General features: G+C 41.9%; 1 protein-coding gene across 1 annotated transcript in view; it reads left to right on the forward strand.

Moving 5' to 3' along the window:
- Positions 1-17084, forward strand: part of NSMAF (neutral sphingomyelinase activation associated factor) — a gene marked incomplete at its 5' end in the record, with an annotated part of 59215 nt that overhangs the window by 27511 nt on the left and 14620 nt on the right. The window contains 12 exon segments of the mRNA XM_014589925.2: positions 1156-1285; positions 3435-3506; positions 5093-5201; positions 8007-8183; positions 10991-11070; positions 11578-11668; positions 11759-11822; positions 12868-12919; positions 13021-13141; positions 13524-13655; positions 14728-14770; positions 15095-15258. Of these exon segments, the coding sequence (XP_014445411.1) occupies positions 1156-1285; positions 3435-3506; positions 5093-5201; positions 8007-8183; positions 10991-11070; positions 11578-11668; positions 11759-11822; positions 12868-12919; positions 13021-13141; positions 13524-13655; positions 14728-14770; positions 15095-15258 (1235 nt within the window).

Here is a 17084-nt window from a genome sequence, read left to right on the forward strand (position 1 = left end):
TATAGCTTACTGCAGTCATCAAATATGCATTTTTTTTTTATTTCGATAAGAACAGTTTTACTGTTTTTTTTCCTCCTGAAACTTTTCTTTTCCTTTTCCCCCAACATTTTGTTGACCACACAATATCATAAGTAATCTAACTACTTTCAATAGCAAGTTAAGCTGGTAATGTCAAGAAAAACAGTTTTGACCTGGTAACGATATTTCCTTGAAACTTAGAGCCTAGAAACAGGTTAGTATTCTGTTCAAATAGTAGGTGCATGAACCTACCGACAGCTCAAGACAGGACAAAAATCCTTTAAAACCAGACAACAAAGCTTAGAAGAGAAGCAGCAATATTTAGTCAAGTCACAGAATGTTGTTTCATCAGTTTAATTTCATGTACTTAATCTTTCTTCTGTTGTGGTTCGATCTTCCGGATTGAATTCTGGGATATAATATTCATCTCCAGACATTGTCCCTACAATTAAGTTGCCCATTTTCTTAGTTTTTGAACTCTTATTTCTGTGTGTCTGCATTTAATTTTACTGACATAGCACTCCCTTAAGAACTTCTTGGAGATCTGGTCTGGTGCTGGTAAATTCTTTCAGGTTTTGTTTATCTGGGAATGTTCGTGTCTTTTCTTCCCATATGAAGGATAATCCGGCCAGGTACAATATTCTCAGATGAAATTGCTTTTCCCCTAACACTTTGAATATATTTTCCCATTCTTTCCTTGCTCGCATTGTTTCCGATGAGAGGTCTGCTGTTAATCTGATGGGATATCCATTGTAGGTAACTTGCCGTTTCTCTCTTGCCAGTCTTAATATCTTGTCTTTGTCTGTGGTCTTGGTCAATCTGGCTATAATGTGCCTTGGAGAAGATCTTCCTAGGTTGATTCTATTTGGGGTCCTCTGTATTTCTTGGGACTGAATCTTTGAGTGCCTCTGGCGTGAGTTTTAAGCCACTGGGTCCAGGACATGAACTGTGGTCGACTACATGGGAGTCCAGCGACATAGCCATTATGCTAACTGCTGGTCCCAGTTTTTCTTGTATTAAATGTAGTGAGTGTTTAGACAAATGTCATGCAAAGTCACACTATAGCTTCCTTAGATAATCCTAGAGAGTAGATCCGTTTCTGATTTTTCTTGCTTTTGCTGAAAAACTTATTTTCAGGTTCCAGAGTGTTTCTGAAAAACTGCACATGGAATGCAAAGCAGAAATGGTGACGCCCCTGGTGACAAATCCCGGACACGTGTGCATCACTGACACAAACCTGTACTTTCAGCCTCTCAATGGGTACCCGGTACGTGGACCCCAGGGACAGGTGTGGGCCTCCCTCTGTGTGTAAGGTCTCTTACCAGGAGCTCAACTTCACCACTGCAGGGACCTCGCATTCTGGCGAGGCCCAAAAGCCCAGCAGCTGTACCTCACAGGCTCCCCACATGACCCTGGTTCACAGCCACCCATGCTTGAGGTCAGTGACCTACCTGCAGTCTCTGGGCACACACTCAACACTGCCTGCCTTCTTTAGCAAAGGGTCAGAAAGTAGAGACTGATACCTTCCCTCTAGACTTACAGCTCTCTCACCGAAGAGACCAGTGAAATGTACCTATGATTAAAAAGAATCGAATGTTTTCTGTATGTTTGCTTATCTGTACATATTTGTTGCAATTTCTCATTTCTCCTTCATTATCAACCAGATCAGTAGATCTGGATCTCTCTGGGAGAAGCAGTGGGGACTGGTCCTCTGTCTGCTGGCACAGAGGCGTGTGGAGAAACACTGCCATGTACAGCCAGAGGGCTCCCTCTACAGTCTTGGGATCATCCTTCTCTTTCACAGTGACATTAAACTTGCTAGGCCAGAAAGAAAAGATTCAACTCAGATTTCTGCACCAAAACTTGAAAGGCTTTGTTGCTGATCTAGATCTGGCACCTTCCGGAGAAGTTCACTGAAAGAACAGAAATCCTGACACACTCTGGTAGTACAGTGGGCCATCGGCAGGGCAGCTCAAAGGATCAGCAGTGCTTTCTGCCGTAGAGAGCTAAACCCTGGAAAAGCTCTGGGCTGGTCATTTTGTGGCATGGAAGCAAGGCCACTTGAGTGACAGATGATGCTATAGCGAGCCTGTCCACTAGGTGGTGAGGCACGCTCACCAGATGCTCACGAGGATGGGATAAATGGGCATGGCTGTCACTGTTGCTGTGGTCAGAAAGCTTGCAGACCGTGCTTACATTTGTGCCATATCCTCAGGATCCATGTCGTGAGAACTTATCCCAAATTTCAGGGCCAGGATCTTTGCCAGGAGCTCCCAAGACTGACTTGGGATCCTCAGGGCCATTTCCACTGTCCCACAACCTGTCCTCTTCAGAGTCTTTTACCGCTTGCACTTGGGAGGAGCAGTGTTTAGTCAGCCTCAGTCCTCCTTCTAACCTCGTCCTTCTCTTGTGCCTGTTTCAAAGCTCTAGAGAAGCAAGACAATTTTCTTTTATTAAAAAGTCAATCTGTTTCTTTTTTTTTTTTTTTGGAGAGATTTTTGTTATAGGGCATGTGCGCTCGCCAGAGAGAGAGAGACAGAGAGACAGAAGGTGATAAATCACCCCCCCGGGGCGGGGTGGGGGGACGGCCACACCACAATCCCTTCTCCATCATTCTCTCGGGATCTTAGGCATGCATGCAGATGTGCCCAGTGGGAGTTTAAACCACTGGGGCCGGGACTTGAACCACGGTTGACTACATGGGAGTCCAGTGACACAGCCATTACACTAACTGCTGGTCCCAAAAGTTGATCTGTTTCTTGTGAGAGAGAGAAAGGAAGAAAGAGAGAGAGAGGCACCTCCATCGGGGTGCTCTCGCTGCGACCCAGCCCCAGCCAGCCTGGACCATGGGCAGACGTGCATGTGCCCAGCATGCACAGCCAGCAGCTGGGATGAGAACCCAGGGCCTTCCCATGTTACCGCTGTGCTGCCGTCTGACCTCCCAAAATTGTCTTCCTCATTAAGAAAGAAGATTTGTCAATGCCCTACTTTCCGCAGTAGTCTGAATACACTGTAATTTTTAAGGAGATAAAAGGCAGGACTCAAAACAAACAACGAAATGATGTGTGCCAGTCTAAGCAAAGCCTCGGCCTGTAAGATAGCAGAACTTCTGGGAGTTGCCCATGCCAGTGTATTTATGTCCTTTATCATCCGCGTCTTGTAATAGCCTGAAAGACAGATGAGTGATCCCTGGGGGGTTCTAGCTGCGGCTCAGAACGTTCCCAAGGTCATGGATATGGCAGAGCGGAAGTTGCACCAGCTCTGCCAGATCTGCCTGTTCCATGATCTCCCCTACAGGTTGTTCTCTTGTAATGAAGGCGAGATTTGGGCTCCTTTTTCCCCCTTTTTGATACTGAAGAACAGCCTCTTCTTGTGTCAGACTGTTGATGTTTGAGATTGTCTTTCTACTTTTAAAGAAACCTGTGGTCCAGATAACACTCCGTGATGTCCGCCGCATTTACAAAAGGAGGCACGGCCTCATGCCCTTGGTGAGTCCATGGGGGCAGCCGAGCGGGGTGAATGATCCTCAGGCCTACAGTTTAGCCAGAGGTTCAAGACCATGCCTGACAGTGCCAGTGTGTTACCTTGCAAGCAAATGAACTCTGATTCTTGCTGTTCTTTATATGTGGAAAAGCTAGAAATTGATAAAGGAATAACTCCTTTCTGTGGGTAGGAGGTTCTGCTGCAGAGACAGTAAGAGGGCTAGAGTATCCTGGAGAGTCTCGCTTCTGCATTCTCACTGGACTTAGGTATGCAGAGCCAGTCCAGTGCCACTCGCCACCTCCTGTCCCACAGCTCGGTGTCCAAGTTAGGGCTGGAATGACTCTTCAGGAGAACTACAGTGCGTTCACAGTTAACTTACATGAGGTTGACCTATGTAAGAGAAGGGGACAGAATGACCGTTTAAACCATGTGGGTGTTTCTTCTCACCGTTCCCCTGAGTAAGCATCACCCCAGTGTAGGTTTGTCTTATTTCAGAAATCAGATCCTGTAAAGATGTGATTCCAAGGTATTTTTAATTTGGCATCAGTGTAAATTCATTTTCTTATCCTTTGAAAATTAACCATTAATTTGGCGGCATTACAAAAGCATTGTGGAACTTTAATCATCTAATTTTTGTGCTTTTTAACTTGTGAGATTTAACTGTCTTGCTGCCTATTTTTCTTAAAGAACAGCCTCCATTTTCAATGCTAAGAGAAGGTTAGGGAAACATACTGTTAAACGTCTCCTCCTTTGGGATAGAGGTACAGTCAGAAAAGGAGGTAATTAACATCAGTTGTCAAGGGCCTTCCATGTGCCAAGCAATTCACATGCAATCATTTAGTTATTTTCCATCACAAACCCTGTAAGGTAGATAATGTCCTATTTTATAGACAGAAATTGAGACTTTGGGAGTTAACATCCCCGGTTTCCTGGTCAGAGCTGGTATTTGACCAAGGACAACTCTGGGCCTCCTCCTTTCTCTGTCTATTCCTGTTCTGTCTCAGCCTTACAAGCACAATACTCACAAAGTTCATCATTTTATTAAACATAATTGTAACTTATTAATTAAATGGCTCATTAAATTGTCGATTTATTAGCAATACATAAGTAATATTTCATTTATAAAAGAAACCTAAGCATTTATGTTTGAAGAATAAATGTGAGGAGATGGATAAGTTCATTTCGAATTTCAAAATAATAAGTATCTAAGAACTACTGTCAGTAAAAACATTCAGCACCAAAGGAGCATTTTACAGCGTTTAGCTGAGATACTGTCTTGTTCTCAGGAAGTTTGTTAACGCAACGTACAAGGAGACTTCCCAAAGTACCCGGAAAAATGGAATGGACGTACGAGTTCATTTTGATGGACAAAATTGGCATTCGTGAATAATTTTTTATAATATGCACTTTCTATTAGCCTTTTGAAAACCCATCTAATTATCACCAAATCGTATTTATAGAGGGAAAGTATGAATACAAAGTCTAAACATTAGAATGGCAGATACTTCATTGAAAGGCTTTAGTAATTATGTACTTCTGTCAGGACTGCAAGATGACACCATGCTTTATTCTTTCCTCTCTGAATTTCCAGGGCTTGGAAGTATTTTGCACAGAAGATGATCTGTGTTCCGACATCTACCTGAAGTTCTATGAACCTCAAGATAGAGATGACCTCTACTTTTATATGGCGACGTATCTAGGTGTGGTGTTCGCTCTTCCTGTATCTGTTCACGAAAAGGTAGTTCAGCTCCTAAAGGAGCTGGGCTTGGAATGTACGACGAGAAATGTGCTATATCTGGAATTGCCTCTTGCTTATTTCTTCTCATTACAAACTGTAGTTGCCAAGATATTTTAAAAACTAAGAGAAATATACATTCACTTTTGCAATAGCTCATTCTAATTGTGTGTTTTAAAAACTCTTGGCAAAATAGGTCAATTTTTTTTTTTATATTTCAGTGGCCTCTATATTGAATGAATGTTGAAAAATCCACCTAAATATTTTTGTGCTTAGTCATGTCTTATATTAGTTTATGAAAACTAAGATTCAGTATCTTTTTCTTTTTCCTGAGAGAGACAGGTATTTTTGTACAGAGGGTCTTGCCATGCCATAGTCCCGGCCCCGCCTCCCAGTTAGCTAAGACCACAGGTGCACACTTCCACACCCAGGTTGTTCAGGTTGGTCCAGGAACCACACTGGGCCTGCCACATGGCCCCATTTTTGAGCAATGCACCCAACAGCTTGCACTACCAAGGCTGGGCCTCTTAATTTCTTAATGTGAGACAGTTACCCAGTTATGTGTCTGTGGTCCTTGACTCTGGTCTTAATCACAAAGCCAGAAACAATGCAAACAGAACACGTGCACCTCCTGTGCTCAGTGTAGGACCTTTGGACTCGAATTCCTCCATCTTTCATGGAAAATGTGAATTTTCCCACTTTTACTAGGGAGAAGACACTTTTTTAGTTTTTTATTTGCTTTTAATCTTTTGCAGTAAGGCGCATGTGCTCACTGGAGAGAGACAAAGAGAAAGAAAGTAAGAAATCACCCTCTAGGGAGGAAAGCAACACTACAATCCCTTCTCCTCCATTTTCTCGGGATTTGGGGCACATGCAATTGCCGGAAAGAAAGAGACAAAGAAACAGAAAGCAAGAAATCACCCCCCCACCCGGGGGGGTGGGGATGGCCACACTGCAGACCCTTCTTCTGCATTCTCCTTTGGGGATTTTGGGCATGCACCCAGGTTGAGGTGTAAGACACCAGGTCTGGGACTTGAACTGTGGTTGGCTACGTGTGAGTCCAGTGACGTAACCATTATGCCATCTGCTGGTTCCCAGTGTGACTTTCAAGCTGTCAGGTCTGAGACTTGAACAGAGCTTGGCCTGTGGGAATCCAGCATCTAACCACCACACCACCTGCTGGCCTGTATGTTTCTCTTTTAAACACACTTTTTTTTTTTTTAATCAAGTTGCATGGCAAAATTGAATTCTTATTTACAAAGTTGCCAAATGGCTAGAGTAGAATGGTTTTCTAAAATGGATGTTGGGGTTTTCTAAAAATTTTTATTTTTAATAGCTTTATTGAGATGTAATTAATACACAAAGAACTGCATATATTAAATGAGTATAATTTGAAGCGTTTAGGCATATGTAAACATCCATGATACCACCGCTATTACATTGATTTTTTTTCCACTTCACGTTTCTTTTATGTCTGTTTATACACACGCACACACACACACACACACACACATATATATACATATATATATAATTTATGTGTAATCACTGTGTATCTTTACAGTGTCTGGCATAGTTTTTCCCAGCATGAATAGGACTGATAGTGAATATCAGCCAAGTCAAAGATATTACCATGTACATTATCATCTACAGTTAACTTTTCATTGATGTGTCTATTAAACGTTTTTCTCTTTTATTAGTAAGATCTTAATTTTGTTTGCTGTTCTAGTTTAATAAAACCATTTATGAGCTATTTAGTGTAGTGCATCTTCCCTGAGAATGGGATTTTTCCCTCCAGGGGAATAGTTTATTTTCAATAATGAGCATGTTTTATTTTATAGGAAGTTTGCAGTTCTTGTTTTCTTCTTCACACACGAAGCTATTGAGGGTACCTTGATGCACAAGCATAGCATTGGTACAAGTGTACCTTGGCTTCTTGCCTCCTGATTTGATGTTTCTAGTATTATTTTTTGAACTGTAACAAGATTAAAGCACTTTCACAGTCATTCCTAAAATCTCAAGTCATGATCTGAAACATCTGTCTTTTGTATTTACTCCTAAGATTGTTTGTACATTTTCTGAGGTCCTTCAAGAGTGGAATATGAGGGGGAAAGTGCTTTGCTTTTTTTTTTTTTTTTTTTTTTGGAGAGGTTTTTCACTATAGGGCGCGTGTGCTCTCCAGACAGACAGAGAGAGACATAGAGACAGAAAGCGAGAAATCACCCCCCAGGGGGGATGGTCAGGCTGCAATCCCTTCTCCTCCATTCTCCTCTCGGGATCTTGGGCACGCACACACACGCGCCCGGCGTGAGCTTTAAGCCACCGGGTCCGGGACATGAACCGCGGTCGACTATGTGGGAGTCCAGCGACATAGCCATTACGCTAACTGCTGGTTCCCAGTGCTTTGATTTTTTTTAAAGCCCTTTTCTATAGCTGAATGTAAGAGAGACTTGGTTAAAGTAATTAAGAATAAATAAGAATCGGGGCCAGCAAGTGGCGTGGTGGTTAAAGTGTTGGAATTCCCACATGGCCGACCAAGGTTCGACTCTCGAACTTGGCAGCTTGCTCACTCTCTCTCTCTCTGTCTCTCTCTCAATCTCTCTGTGGGGAGCACATGCCACCCTACGGCAAAAACTTAAAAAGAAAAAAAAAGTCTCTTTCAAGAATGCATGGAAGGGTCTACATTTGAAGCAGCTAGTTGTGATATACTAAGTAAAAATTAGCCACCATTTGCAAAGTTAAGTGACAGCTGGCGCGTCCTCGTCCGCAGAGCACCACGTTGCAGAGCACTCTGCCGAGACCTACATGCTGCAGTGGCAGCGAGGGCACCTCTCCAACTACCAGTACCTGCTCCACCTCAACAACCTGGCCGACCGCAGCTGCAACGACCTGTCCCAGTATCCCGTGTTCCCATGGATAATCAACGATTACTGTAGCTCAGAGCTAGGTGAGTACCGTGCATGGTTCTGACAACCTGAGTTGGGAATGGTCATCATTGTTTTTAAAGGAGAGAATGAATTTTGTTTTAGAATCATGATATAATATATGAGCAAATTAGAGCTCTTCAGTTTTATTACTAAAGATTCCCAATTTCCTTTCTGATGTACTGGGTGTCACTTTTTTTTTTATAACTTATTTTATACATTCAGTCACTGTCTTATCATTTGGCTTATAAAGTGAATTTATCCAACACAAATACACCTCACACCAGTCCAGCTGAGGATACTGTACACATTATCATCTTTTTTTTTGAGAGAGAGAGAATTTTTTTTATTTCGTTTTTTGTTTTTGCTATGGGGCATGTGTGCTCGCTGGAGAGACAGAGAGACAGAAAGTGAAAAATCACCCCAAAGAGGGGCTGACCATGCTTCAGTCCCTTCTTCTCCATTCGCCTCTCAGGAGTTTGGGCATGTACTCACATGTGCCCAGCTTGGGTATTAAGCCACTGGGTCCAAGACTCGAACCACGGTTGACGACATGGGAGTCCAGTGACATGACCATTATGTCATGTGCTGGTCCCACGTGTTATTATCAGCAGATAACAATCCATTTCTGTGTCCCATAAATGTCTTGCCTCTCTATTTTTCTTCTTAATTTCTTTTATCACACTCTCACTTTCTCCCACCCTCTTCCCACACTGTCTGCAGTAGCTATAACAATTTTCCATGTTTTTATATACTCTAATCTTTCTGTTTTTGCCATGGAGTGCAGACAGTCAGTATATATTAAGTGGAGATATACAGTGTCTCTCTTTCATAGCCTGAATTGCTTCACTCAGCAATAAATCTTCCATATTCATCCACTTTCTATCAAATGGCAGGATCGTGTTGGTTTGTGTATGGCTGAGTAGTATTCCATAGAGTAATGTTACATAAATTTTGTAAGTTTTTTTTTAATGTGGTTTCTCCATCATACTTCTTGAAGGGCACACACAACATATATAAATAGTTTTAATCCAGATAAAATAGATGATTAGGAAAAGAAAAAACTATTCATTATAAAACATTTAATCAAAGAAGGAATTCATCAAAAGAAATAGGGTTAGCCTGATAGTGCAGCGGTTAAGCCCTGTGCATAGGGAGCTGGATGCCACATGGCTGGCTACAATTTGAATTCCCATCCTGGTGGCTTGAAAAGCAGGCCGAGTACATGTGCACCATGTCCAACATCTTGACAGGATGGAGAAATGGAGGAAAAATGACTGGCATAACCATGCCCCAGTGTGGGGGAGGGGTTCTCTCTCTGTCTTTCTCTCTTTCTATGGCAAACACACTCACCCTCTAGCAGCTGGACAAAGAAAAAAAAAAGAAAAGAAAAATTATCCAAAATGCTTGGGTTTTGGTTTTTAGTTTTGCTATAGAGGCAGAGTGCCATACATACACAGACACACACACACACAAACACACACACCAACCACACCGGGAAAGTGAGAAATCATTTCCTAGGAGGATGACCACACCACAGTCACTTCTCCTCCATTCTCCTCTTGGGATTTTGGGCATGCACACACACGCGCCCAGTGTGATTTTTAAAGCCACCAGTTCCAGACTCAAACTGCACAGTCAACCATGTGGGATCCAGAGCCTTAACCTCCATGCCAGCTGTTGATCCTGTCCACAATTCTTTACTGAGAAGTAACCATTTTTACTTTGTGGCACATGTACTTCTTTCTTGTTCCCTCTTATTATTTTTATAAAAGTGATCATATTATAATTTTATTTTGTAATATTTTTAAATTATATATTGTGTACACTTAGTTTCTTTTGAAATTCACTAAATTGAACCCTTTTAATTGTGAAAGAGTTCATAGATTTTCTAGGAACATGAGCTTTTATTTCTATGATAATATTCAGATCCTCAGTTCTTAAATCATACTACTATCACACAAAATATTCACTATAATAGACTTAGAAGTAAATCTTAGTAGGCTTTTTTTTTTTTAAAGAGTTTTTTGCTATAGGGTGCATGCTCTCACCGGAGAGACAGAAAGTGAGAAATTACCCCCTAAGGGGGATGGCCACACTGCAGTCCCTACTCCATTCTCCTCTTGAGATTTTGGGTATGCATGCACACGTGCCTCGCATGAGTTTTAAGCTGCTAGGTCCAGGATTCAAACTGTAGTCGACTATATGGAGGTCTAGCGACATAACCATTATGCCATCTGCTGGTCCCCTTTTTTTTAAGTTTACGGTTTTTTTCCTCTTGTTTTACTTGGGATATAGTTTTTATTATTTTTTAAAAACAGTAGTTCTTTTTACTAAGATTAACATTCAGGGCATTGTCATATTACTTTTTCTGTTTGCTTTTTAATTTGCATATGTGTTTGCCAGCGAGGAGGGAGAGGGGAGAAAGGACCCCTCACCCCATGGAGCGTGGTCACCGTGCAATCATTTCTCCCCTTCTCTACTTGCTTTTGGGATTTTTTGCATGCATACACCTGTGCCTAGTGGGCTTTTCAAGGCATCTGCTCTAGGAGTCAAACCATGTGGGAGCCAGCTTCCTTAACCACCAGGCTATGAGCCGGCCCTGTAGGAATCTAACTCTTAAGGAGATGCTGCTAATTGAAACCTACAAAGGTCTAACCTTTTCTTTACAACTATGTAGAATATAGACAACCAACAGATATACAATCCTCGTGAATATGTCTCAATTTTTTAAAAACTATTTACTTTGTAGAAATAAATATGTACACTTGAATCAGTTCAGGAAATAATGGTGTAAATACAAACTGAAATTGTTCATTTACATTTATAGATTTGTCAGACCCAGGAACCTTCCGGGATCTTAGTAAGCCGGTGGGAGCCCTAAATCAGGAACGGCTGGAGAGACTCCTGGTAGGTGCACGTACGGATTCCTGGTTTCTTGGCCACATCATGAGCCGACATTTTTATAGTAATGGAAAGTCATTTCTCCAAGGGCCACAGCAGAGGGACTCCGTGACTCTATGCACTGTCTTTTTTCTTCTTTCCCCGCCATGAATGTATTACCAGCTGCTCACTATTTGCATCTGTTGCCTACAATTCAGAGACAGGAGGGTGACATGTTTACAGGTTTTTGGAATGATTTCCATGAAGGTACTCTGCAGTTAACTGCACAGCAGACATGAAATGAGTTCCGTTTCATCCAGCCCCAACCTAGCCACCACTAGGCCAAGAAAAGCAAAACACGTCCCAGGAATGCTGTATGGTCACCTATTTCCTTGCCATCTTACCTTCTTTCCTTACTAAGAAAGAAATGAAAGAATCCAGGGTGGCCAGGCCATGGTTCAGTGTAGGCCTTACTGCTTGAATCGGTTGTTATTTTAGAGCTGACACTTACGTTACTTTTTTCCTGTGCTGTAGACACGCTACCAGGAGATGCCCGAGCCGAAGTTCATGTATGGGAGTCACTACTCTTCCCCAGGCTACGTGCTCTTCTATCTCGTCAGGATTGGTAAGAGCCCTGTGCCTCTATGAAATCGCGTTTCACTTGGATACCGAAAGGCTCTGTGCTCTGACATCACTCTGGCCTCTCCCCTTCTAGCACCAGAACATATGCTGTGCCTACAGAACGGAAGATTTGATAATGCAGACCGGATGTTCAACAGGTTCGATATCAATGCCTCACTTACCATTTTGCAAACTTCCTGATTATATATGTATGGTGTGTTTTATGATACAAAACTGTAAAGAAATACAAAAAATAATCGTTATACCTACACCTTTCAGGCTTTTCTTGAGGGGGATGTGCGTGAATGTGAAAATATGTTTTAAATACAGTTTGCAGCTCTACCTTTTGTTACTCTAATAGTACATCTTTCGGTTTGCACCATATTATTAGTGACTTCAAAGCAATGATTTTTTTAATTATTGTTTCATATTCTAGCATATGCCACAATTTATTTCCACTATTTTTCTCTGTGGTTGGGCATCTAGGTCCTCTCTAGCATTTTATTATTCTTAATAATGCTGCTAAGAATTGAATACAGCTTCTTGGGGATGTTCAAATCGGTGTAGTATCTTTTTCTGAGCTCCCCACTTATCCATTTAGAACTCCTTTGAAACGAGCTGTTAAAGTAGTTGGCTCTCCTTCCATCATGGAGCTGCTACCTCCATTTGGCCCTTGCACAGTGCAGCACATACGTGGTGGCAAATGGTGTGGGCCACGACTCACAGCCACTCCTGTGTGATCACAGACAAGCCCCAAAACTCCCGGGGCCCCCCTTTTCTCTTCTGTCAAAGGAGAAAACTTGAATGGATGCTGAGAACCAAGAGTGAATGAGAAAATGTGATAGTCTAGGTTTAGGTACATAGGAGGTGCTGCTGCTGTTTTCAGAACTTAGATTTCAAATCAAGTGACCCAGATCCAGCAGATGACGTAATGGTTATGTTGCTGGACTCTCACGTAGTCGATCGTGGTTCGAGTCTCGGACCTAGTGACTTGAAACTCATGCTGGGCAGGGTGTGCATGCATTCCTAAAATCCTGAGAGGAGAATGGAGAAGGGAGTGTGGTGTGGCCATCCCCCCGGGAAGTGATTTCTCACTTTCTGTCTCTCTGTCGGTGAGCACACATGCCCTATAGCAAAAATCTCTCTCAAACAACAAAACAAAACAAAATTAAAATTAAGTGAGCCTCTTTCTTTCCTATGTAGTATTGCAGAAACTTGGAAAAATTGTTTGGATGGTGCAACAGACTTTAAAGAGGTAAGCAATTGATAGAGGTCATGATTCACTAAGCTTGTGGTTTCTGATTGTTTTAAAAAATGTTTGTTGCTGTTCTTTTTTATTTCCCCTGACACTTTCAGTTGATTCCAGAATTCTATGGGGATGATGTCAGCTTCTTAGTCAATAGTCTGAAGTTGGATTTGGGAAAAAGACAAGGAGGGCAGATGGTGGAAGATGTGGAACTTCCCCCTTGGGCTGCAAGTGAGTACCATCTTGGAGGTCCTGTGTCACATACAGAATTGTTACTCTGTTGCTTTGATTTCTTAACATGATTCCCTATCTAAATGAGGCAATATCACTCCTTTTCCAAATGAACAATATTCTATGAGTCTGTGATATGAAAACATTCATACTTGAAAACATTGTATTTGAAAGACCTAAATGTTCTGAAAATGATTCTTTCCATGTTTCTCCTTCCCGATAAAAACTTGTATATTACATGATGGTGGGGAAAAACACCTTGCATAAGAAATGTGTACCTCTTGCCTATAGTAGACACTTTATCTACATGGGGATAGACAAAAAAAAATAGGAGAAAATAAAATGAGACTTCATGATGTTCTGATTGAGTCTAAACTGACAGGCCCGGAGGATTTTCTGCAGAAGAGCAAAGAGGCGCTGGAAAGCAACTATGTGTCAGAGCACCTTCATGAGTGGATTGACCTAATATTTGGCTACAAGCAAAAAGGGAGCGATGCTGTCGGGGCCCATAATGGTATGTGACATTATTTGAATTTCCTTTAGCATTTGGTGGAGATGAAAGCAAACAAGCCAACAAAGAGAACAAGGCCAGAGCAATCAAGCGTGTTTCTTTGCAGAAACAGAAGCATCTTGTATCAGAAAACAGTACTCACGGGCTCTGTGGTAAGAGACCGAGTAACTGAGGAGGAGGCACTTGGACAAACTACCTCACTGTAGTCCCCAGACGCTTTTGCTTTTAAAGTCTTTTGATGTTGGCATATACTCTCCATTCCATTCGGTAATTTCAGTTAAACTCAGATAGCCAGGTGTGTATGTATGTGCCAAAATTGTGGCAGGATGGAGAAATGGATTCTTTTTTAGATAAAAAATCAAAATATAGGACCAGCAGTTAGCGTAATGGCTATGTCGCTGGACTCCCATGTAGTCGACCGCAGTTCGCGTCCTGGACCCGGTGGCTTAAACTCACGCAGGGTGCATGTGCATGTGTGCCCAAGATCTCGAGAGGAGAATGGAAGAGAAGGGATTGTGGCATGGCTATCCCCCACTGAGGGGGTGGGTGATTTCTTGCTTTCTTTCTCTCTGTCTCTCTCTGTCTTTCTGGCACACACACGCATCCTATAGCAAAAACCTCTAAAGAGAAAATCAAAATATGATCAAACAGTGACTTCAGTTCCTGCTCCAGTTTCTTTTCTATTAGACAGAAAACAAGAGCAATGTACCTCCCCTTCGTTCCAATTCTTACCTGCCCCCAAGTCTGTTAGTGTTGCTAACAAGAAATCGAAGCTGGAGATGTAGACTGACTGCTCACATGGCAGTGCAGGGTCCAGCCAGCACCATGGCGGGTTCTCCCACTGAGGGGCAGATGTCGCTGCCCGAGACCCACTGCGGAGACTGGTCATCCACCTTGCCAGTTAGATTCATGCTCATGAGAAGATAGTAACTCAAGGTGACGTTTATTGCAATTTGGATGTTTTACAAAGTGAAAATCCATTTGAACACATGGTTTACATCATTAAGTTCAGAATAACGTATATCATATAACTGAAAAGTGCAACTTTTAATCACATGTTATGGTTCTCTTTCAGTATTTCACCCCTTGACCTATGAAGGAGGCGTGAACTTGAACAGGTATGTACATGTCTACATTGGATTGCTACTCGAGTTATAAAACCCTTTTTGTCTAACTTATTTTTTTGAGTTTTTTGAGAGTGTTAAGGATATGGAACTTTAAAAACAAATTATATCTTATATCTATTCACTATCATGTTAGTTTCTGAGCTGTGGAAAGTTATCTAAAGATCTGTGATGAGGTTTAAATAATCCCAGGGGATCTTTGTTATCATATCTCATGGTTTACTCTCTTCTGTTGAACTGTGTTATTTGAAGTGTGTGTGTGCTTTCAAGGAACTTGGACCTAGAGGTTCACTCCATGCCTTGTGTTCTGTCCTGAAGCATCGAAGATCCTGATGAGAAAGTAGCCATGCTAACCCAGATCTTAGAATTCGGGCAGACGCCAAAACAGCTGTTCGTGACACCACATCCTCGAAGGATCACCCCAAAGTGTAAAAGTTTGTCCCAGACTTCCAGCTATAATGCTTCTATAGCCGATTCCCCAGGTAAATGTGTGAGGAGAATACATGTGAGTACGTGTGGTTTGTCTGCCATGTTTCTGAAGATTCTGAAGAGGAGACAAACACAACCTGTTGTTTTGCTCAGAGATGACTGTGTTGTACCATCTTGTTTGGGTTCTCTTGAAGACGAATACCTGTTGTTATTTGGTTTTAACTACTGTCCTTAAAAGAAATCGGATTACTTTTATCTTCTTCTAATTTGAGATGGGGAAGACATAGGTGTATATTTCCAACATGATTCCCTTCCTTTGGTTTTCCAAGCTGGTGTTTGATTGTCAGCCGCTCAGCTGTCCAGACCTCTAATCCTGGCCAGGGCTGCTTTCACACCCACTGTCCACCCTGTTGCTTCCAAGAAGTGACTTCCTCCATCTGTCCCTCATCCTCCTCTTCTATACCCACATACAAATCTTCAATTCAGAGTGCTCTAATGTTTTTTCATTTGATTTTGTTTTCTGTCCCGTGATGGGCATTTGGTAGTGCTAAAATGACTGACCCATTTCTCGCATCTCATCTATTAGGTTGTCAAGAAAGTCATGACGTGTTTTTCTTTTTTTTTTGTTTGTTTCTTTCATTATTTTATTATTTTTGTTTATTTCTTTTTTTCCTAGTTTCTTTTATTTATTTACATTCATTCACTATACATCATTACAGCAAACAAAATGAGATCTCCCATCGAGAATCCATTGTAAATTAGATCAATCAAGCACATCAACATACGTGTTATCGTCAACAAATAATTTTCCATTTGTTTCCTGTATATTCTGATGTTTTTGCTATCCTTGATTCCCTATCCCTTACCCTCTGCCGTGTCTCACCCTACTCCCACACTGTCTCTGGTATCCATGGTTGCTTTCTGTGCCTTTTATTTATTCGTAATGAACTTAATTAATCTAAATACTTCCAATAGCAAGCGCAGCTGATATGTACATATCCATGAACACAAGTCTGACCCTAGGCATAAACCTCAGTGAGTAGAATGAACATACTGTAAAGTAGCACCCAGCTGGGCTGTATAGCTTACTGCAGTCCATGACGTATTTTTCTATGCAGAAATGCATCATGACTTTCCTGATGACCCATAGCATTTGCAAAGGAAAGGAGGACCCTCACCTCTGCCCCACTATGTGTTTCACATTTCACATAAGACAGCCTCAGACCTCCAGGCTCCTGGAAGGACTTCCACACTAGATGGAGCCTTGGGAGCAAAATCACTTCAGTTCTTTCCATCTCTAGTTTCCTTGTCTGTTCTCAGCACAGCCAGGCTTCTCAGAGCCGGGAGTCACATGACACATTTGCCTGGGGAAGAGTGCCCCACAGGGTTAAACCACCCGAGGATTATCTTGTGATGCCATTTCAACCCGTGCTCTGCTTAGTCACCAGCCAGAATCACTGTCATGTGATTGTTTTAAAAGGGTAATCATTCTAGCCCTTCTTAAAGCAGAAGTTGAAAGGATTACTCATGTCCAGAAGTACTTGGCAGTAACTGATTTCTTTGTTTTCTCTACCTCAAAACCAAAACACAACTGCAGCATTCTTAGGCAACCATCAGGTTTTTGGCAAAGATGGCTGGCTGACCAGGAAGTGGTTAAGTCAGCCTTGTATTTCCTGAAATTCATAAGTTGGCGGCCAAGGGGAAACCTTGAAAACGTTGATAAAAGTATAAAAAGACTATAGTATTCAAAGATACTTTTTGATCTTTCTCGACACGATCTTTTTTTCCTGACTGACATGGACTTCTCTACCAAGTACATTTCAAAGCATTTCTGTTTTGGTAAGGTGTTTCGTTTTCTTGGTTGTCTGCTTTCAGCAGG

Source organism: Tupaia chinensis, unplaced genomic scaffold, assembly GCF_000334495.1.
Source record: "Tupaia chinensis unplaced genomic scaffold, TupChi_1.0 Scaffold000046_3, whole genome shotgun sequence".
Lineage (NCBI taxonomy): Eukaryota > Metazoa > Chordata > Mammalia > Scandentia > Tupaiidae > Tupaia > Tupaia belangeri.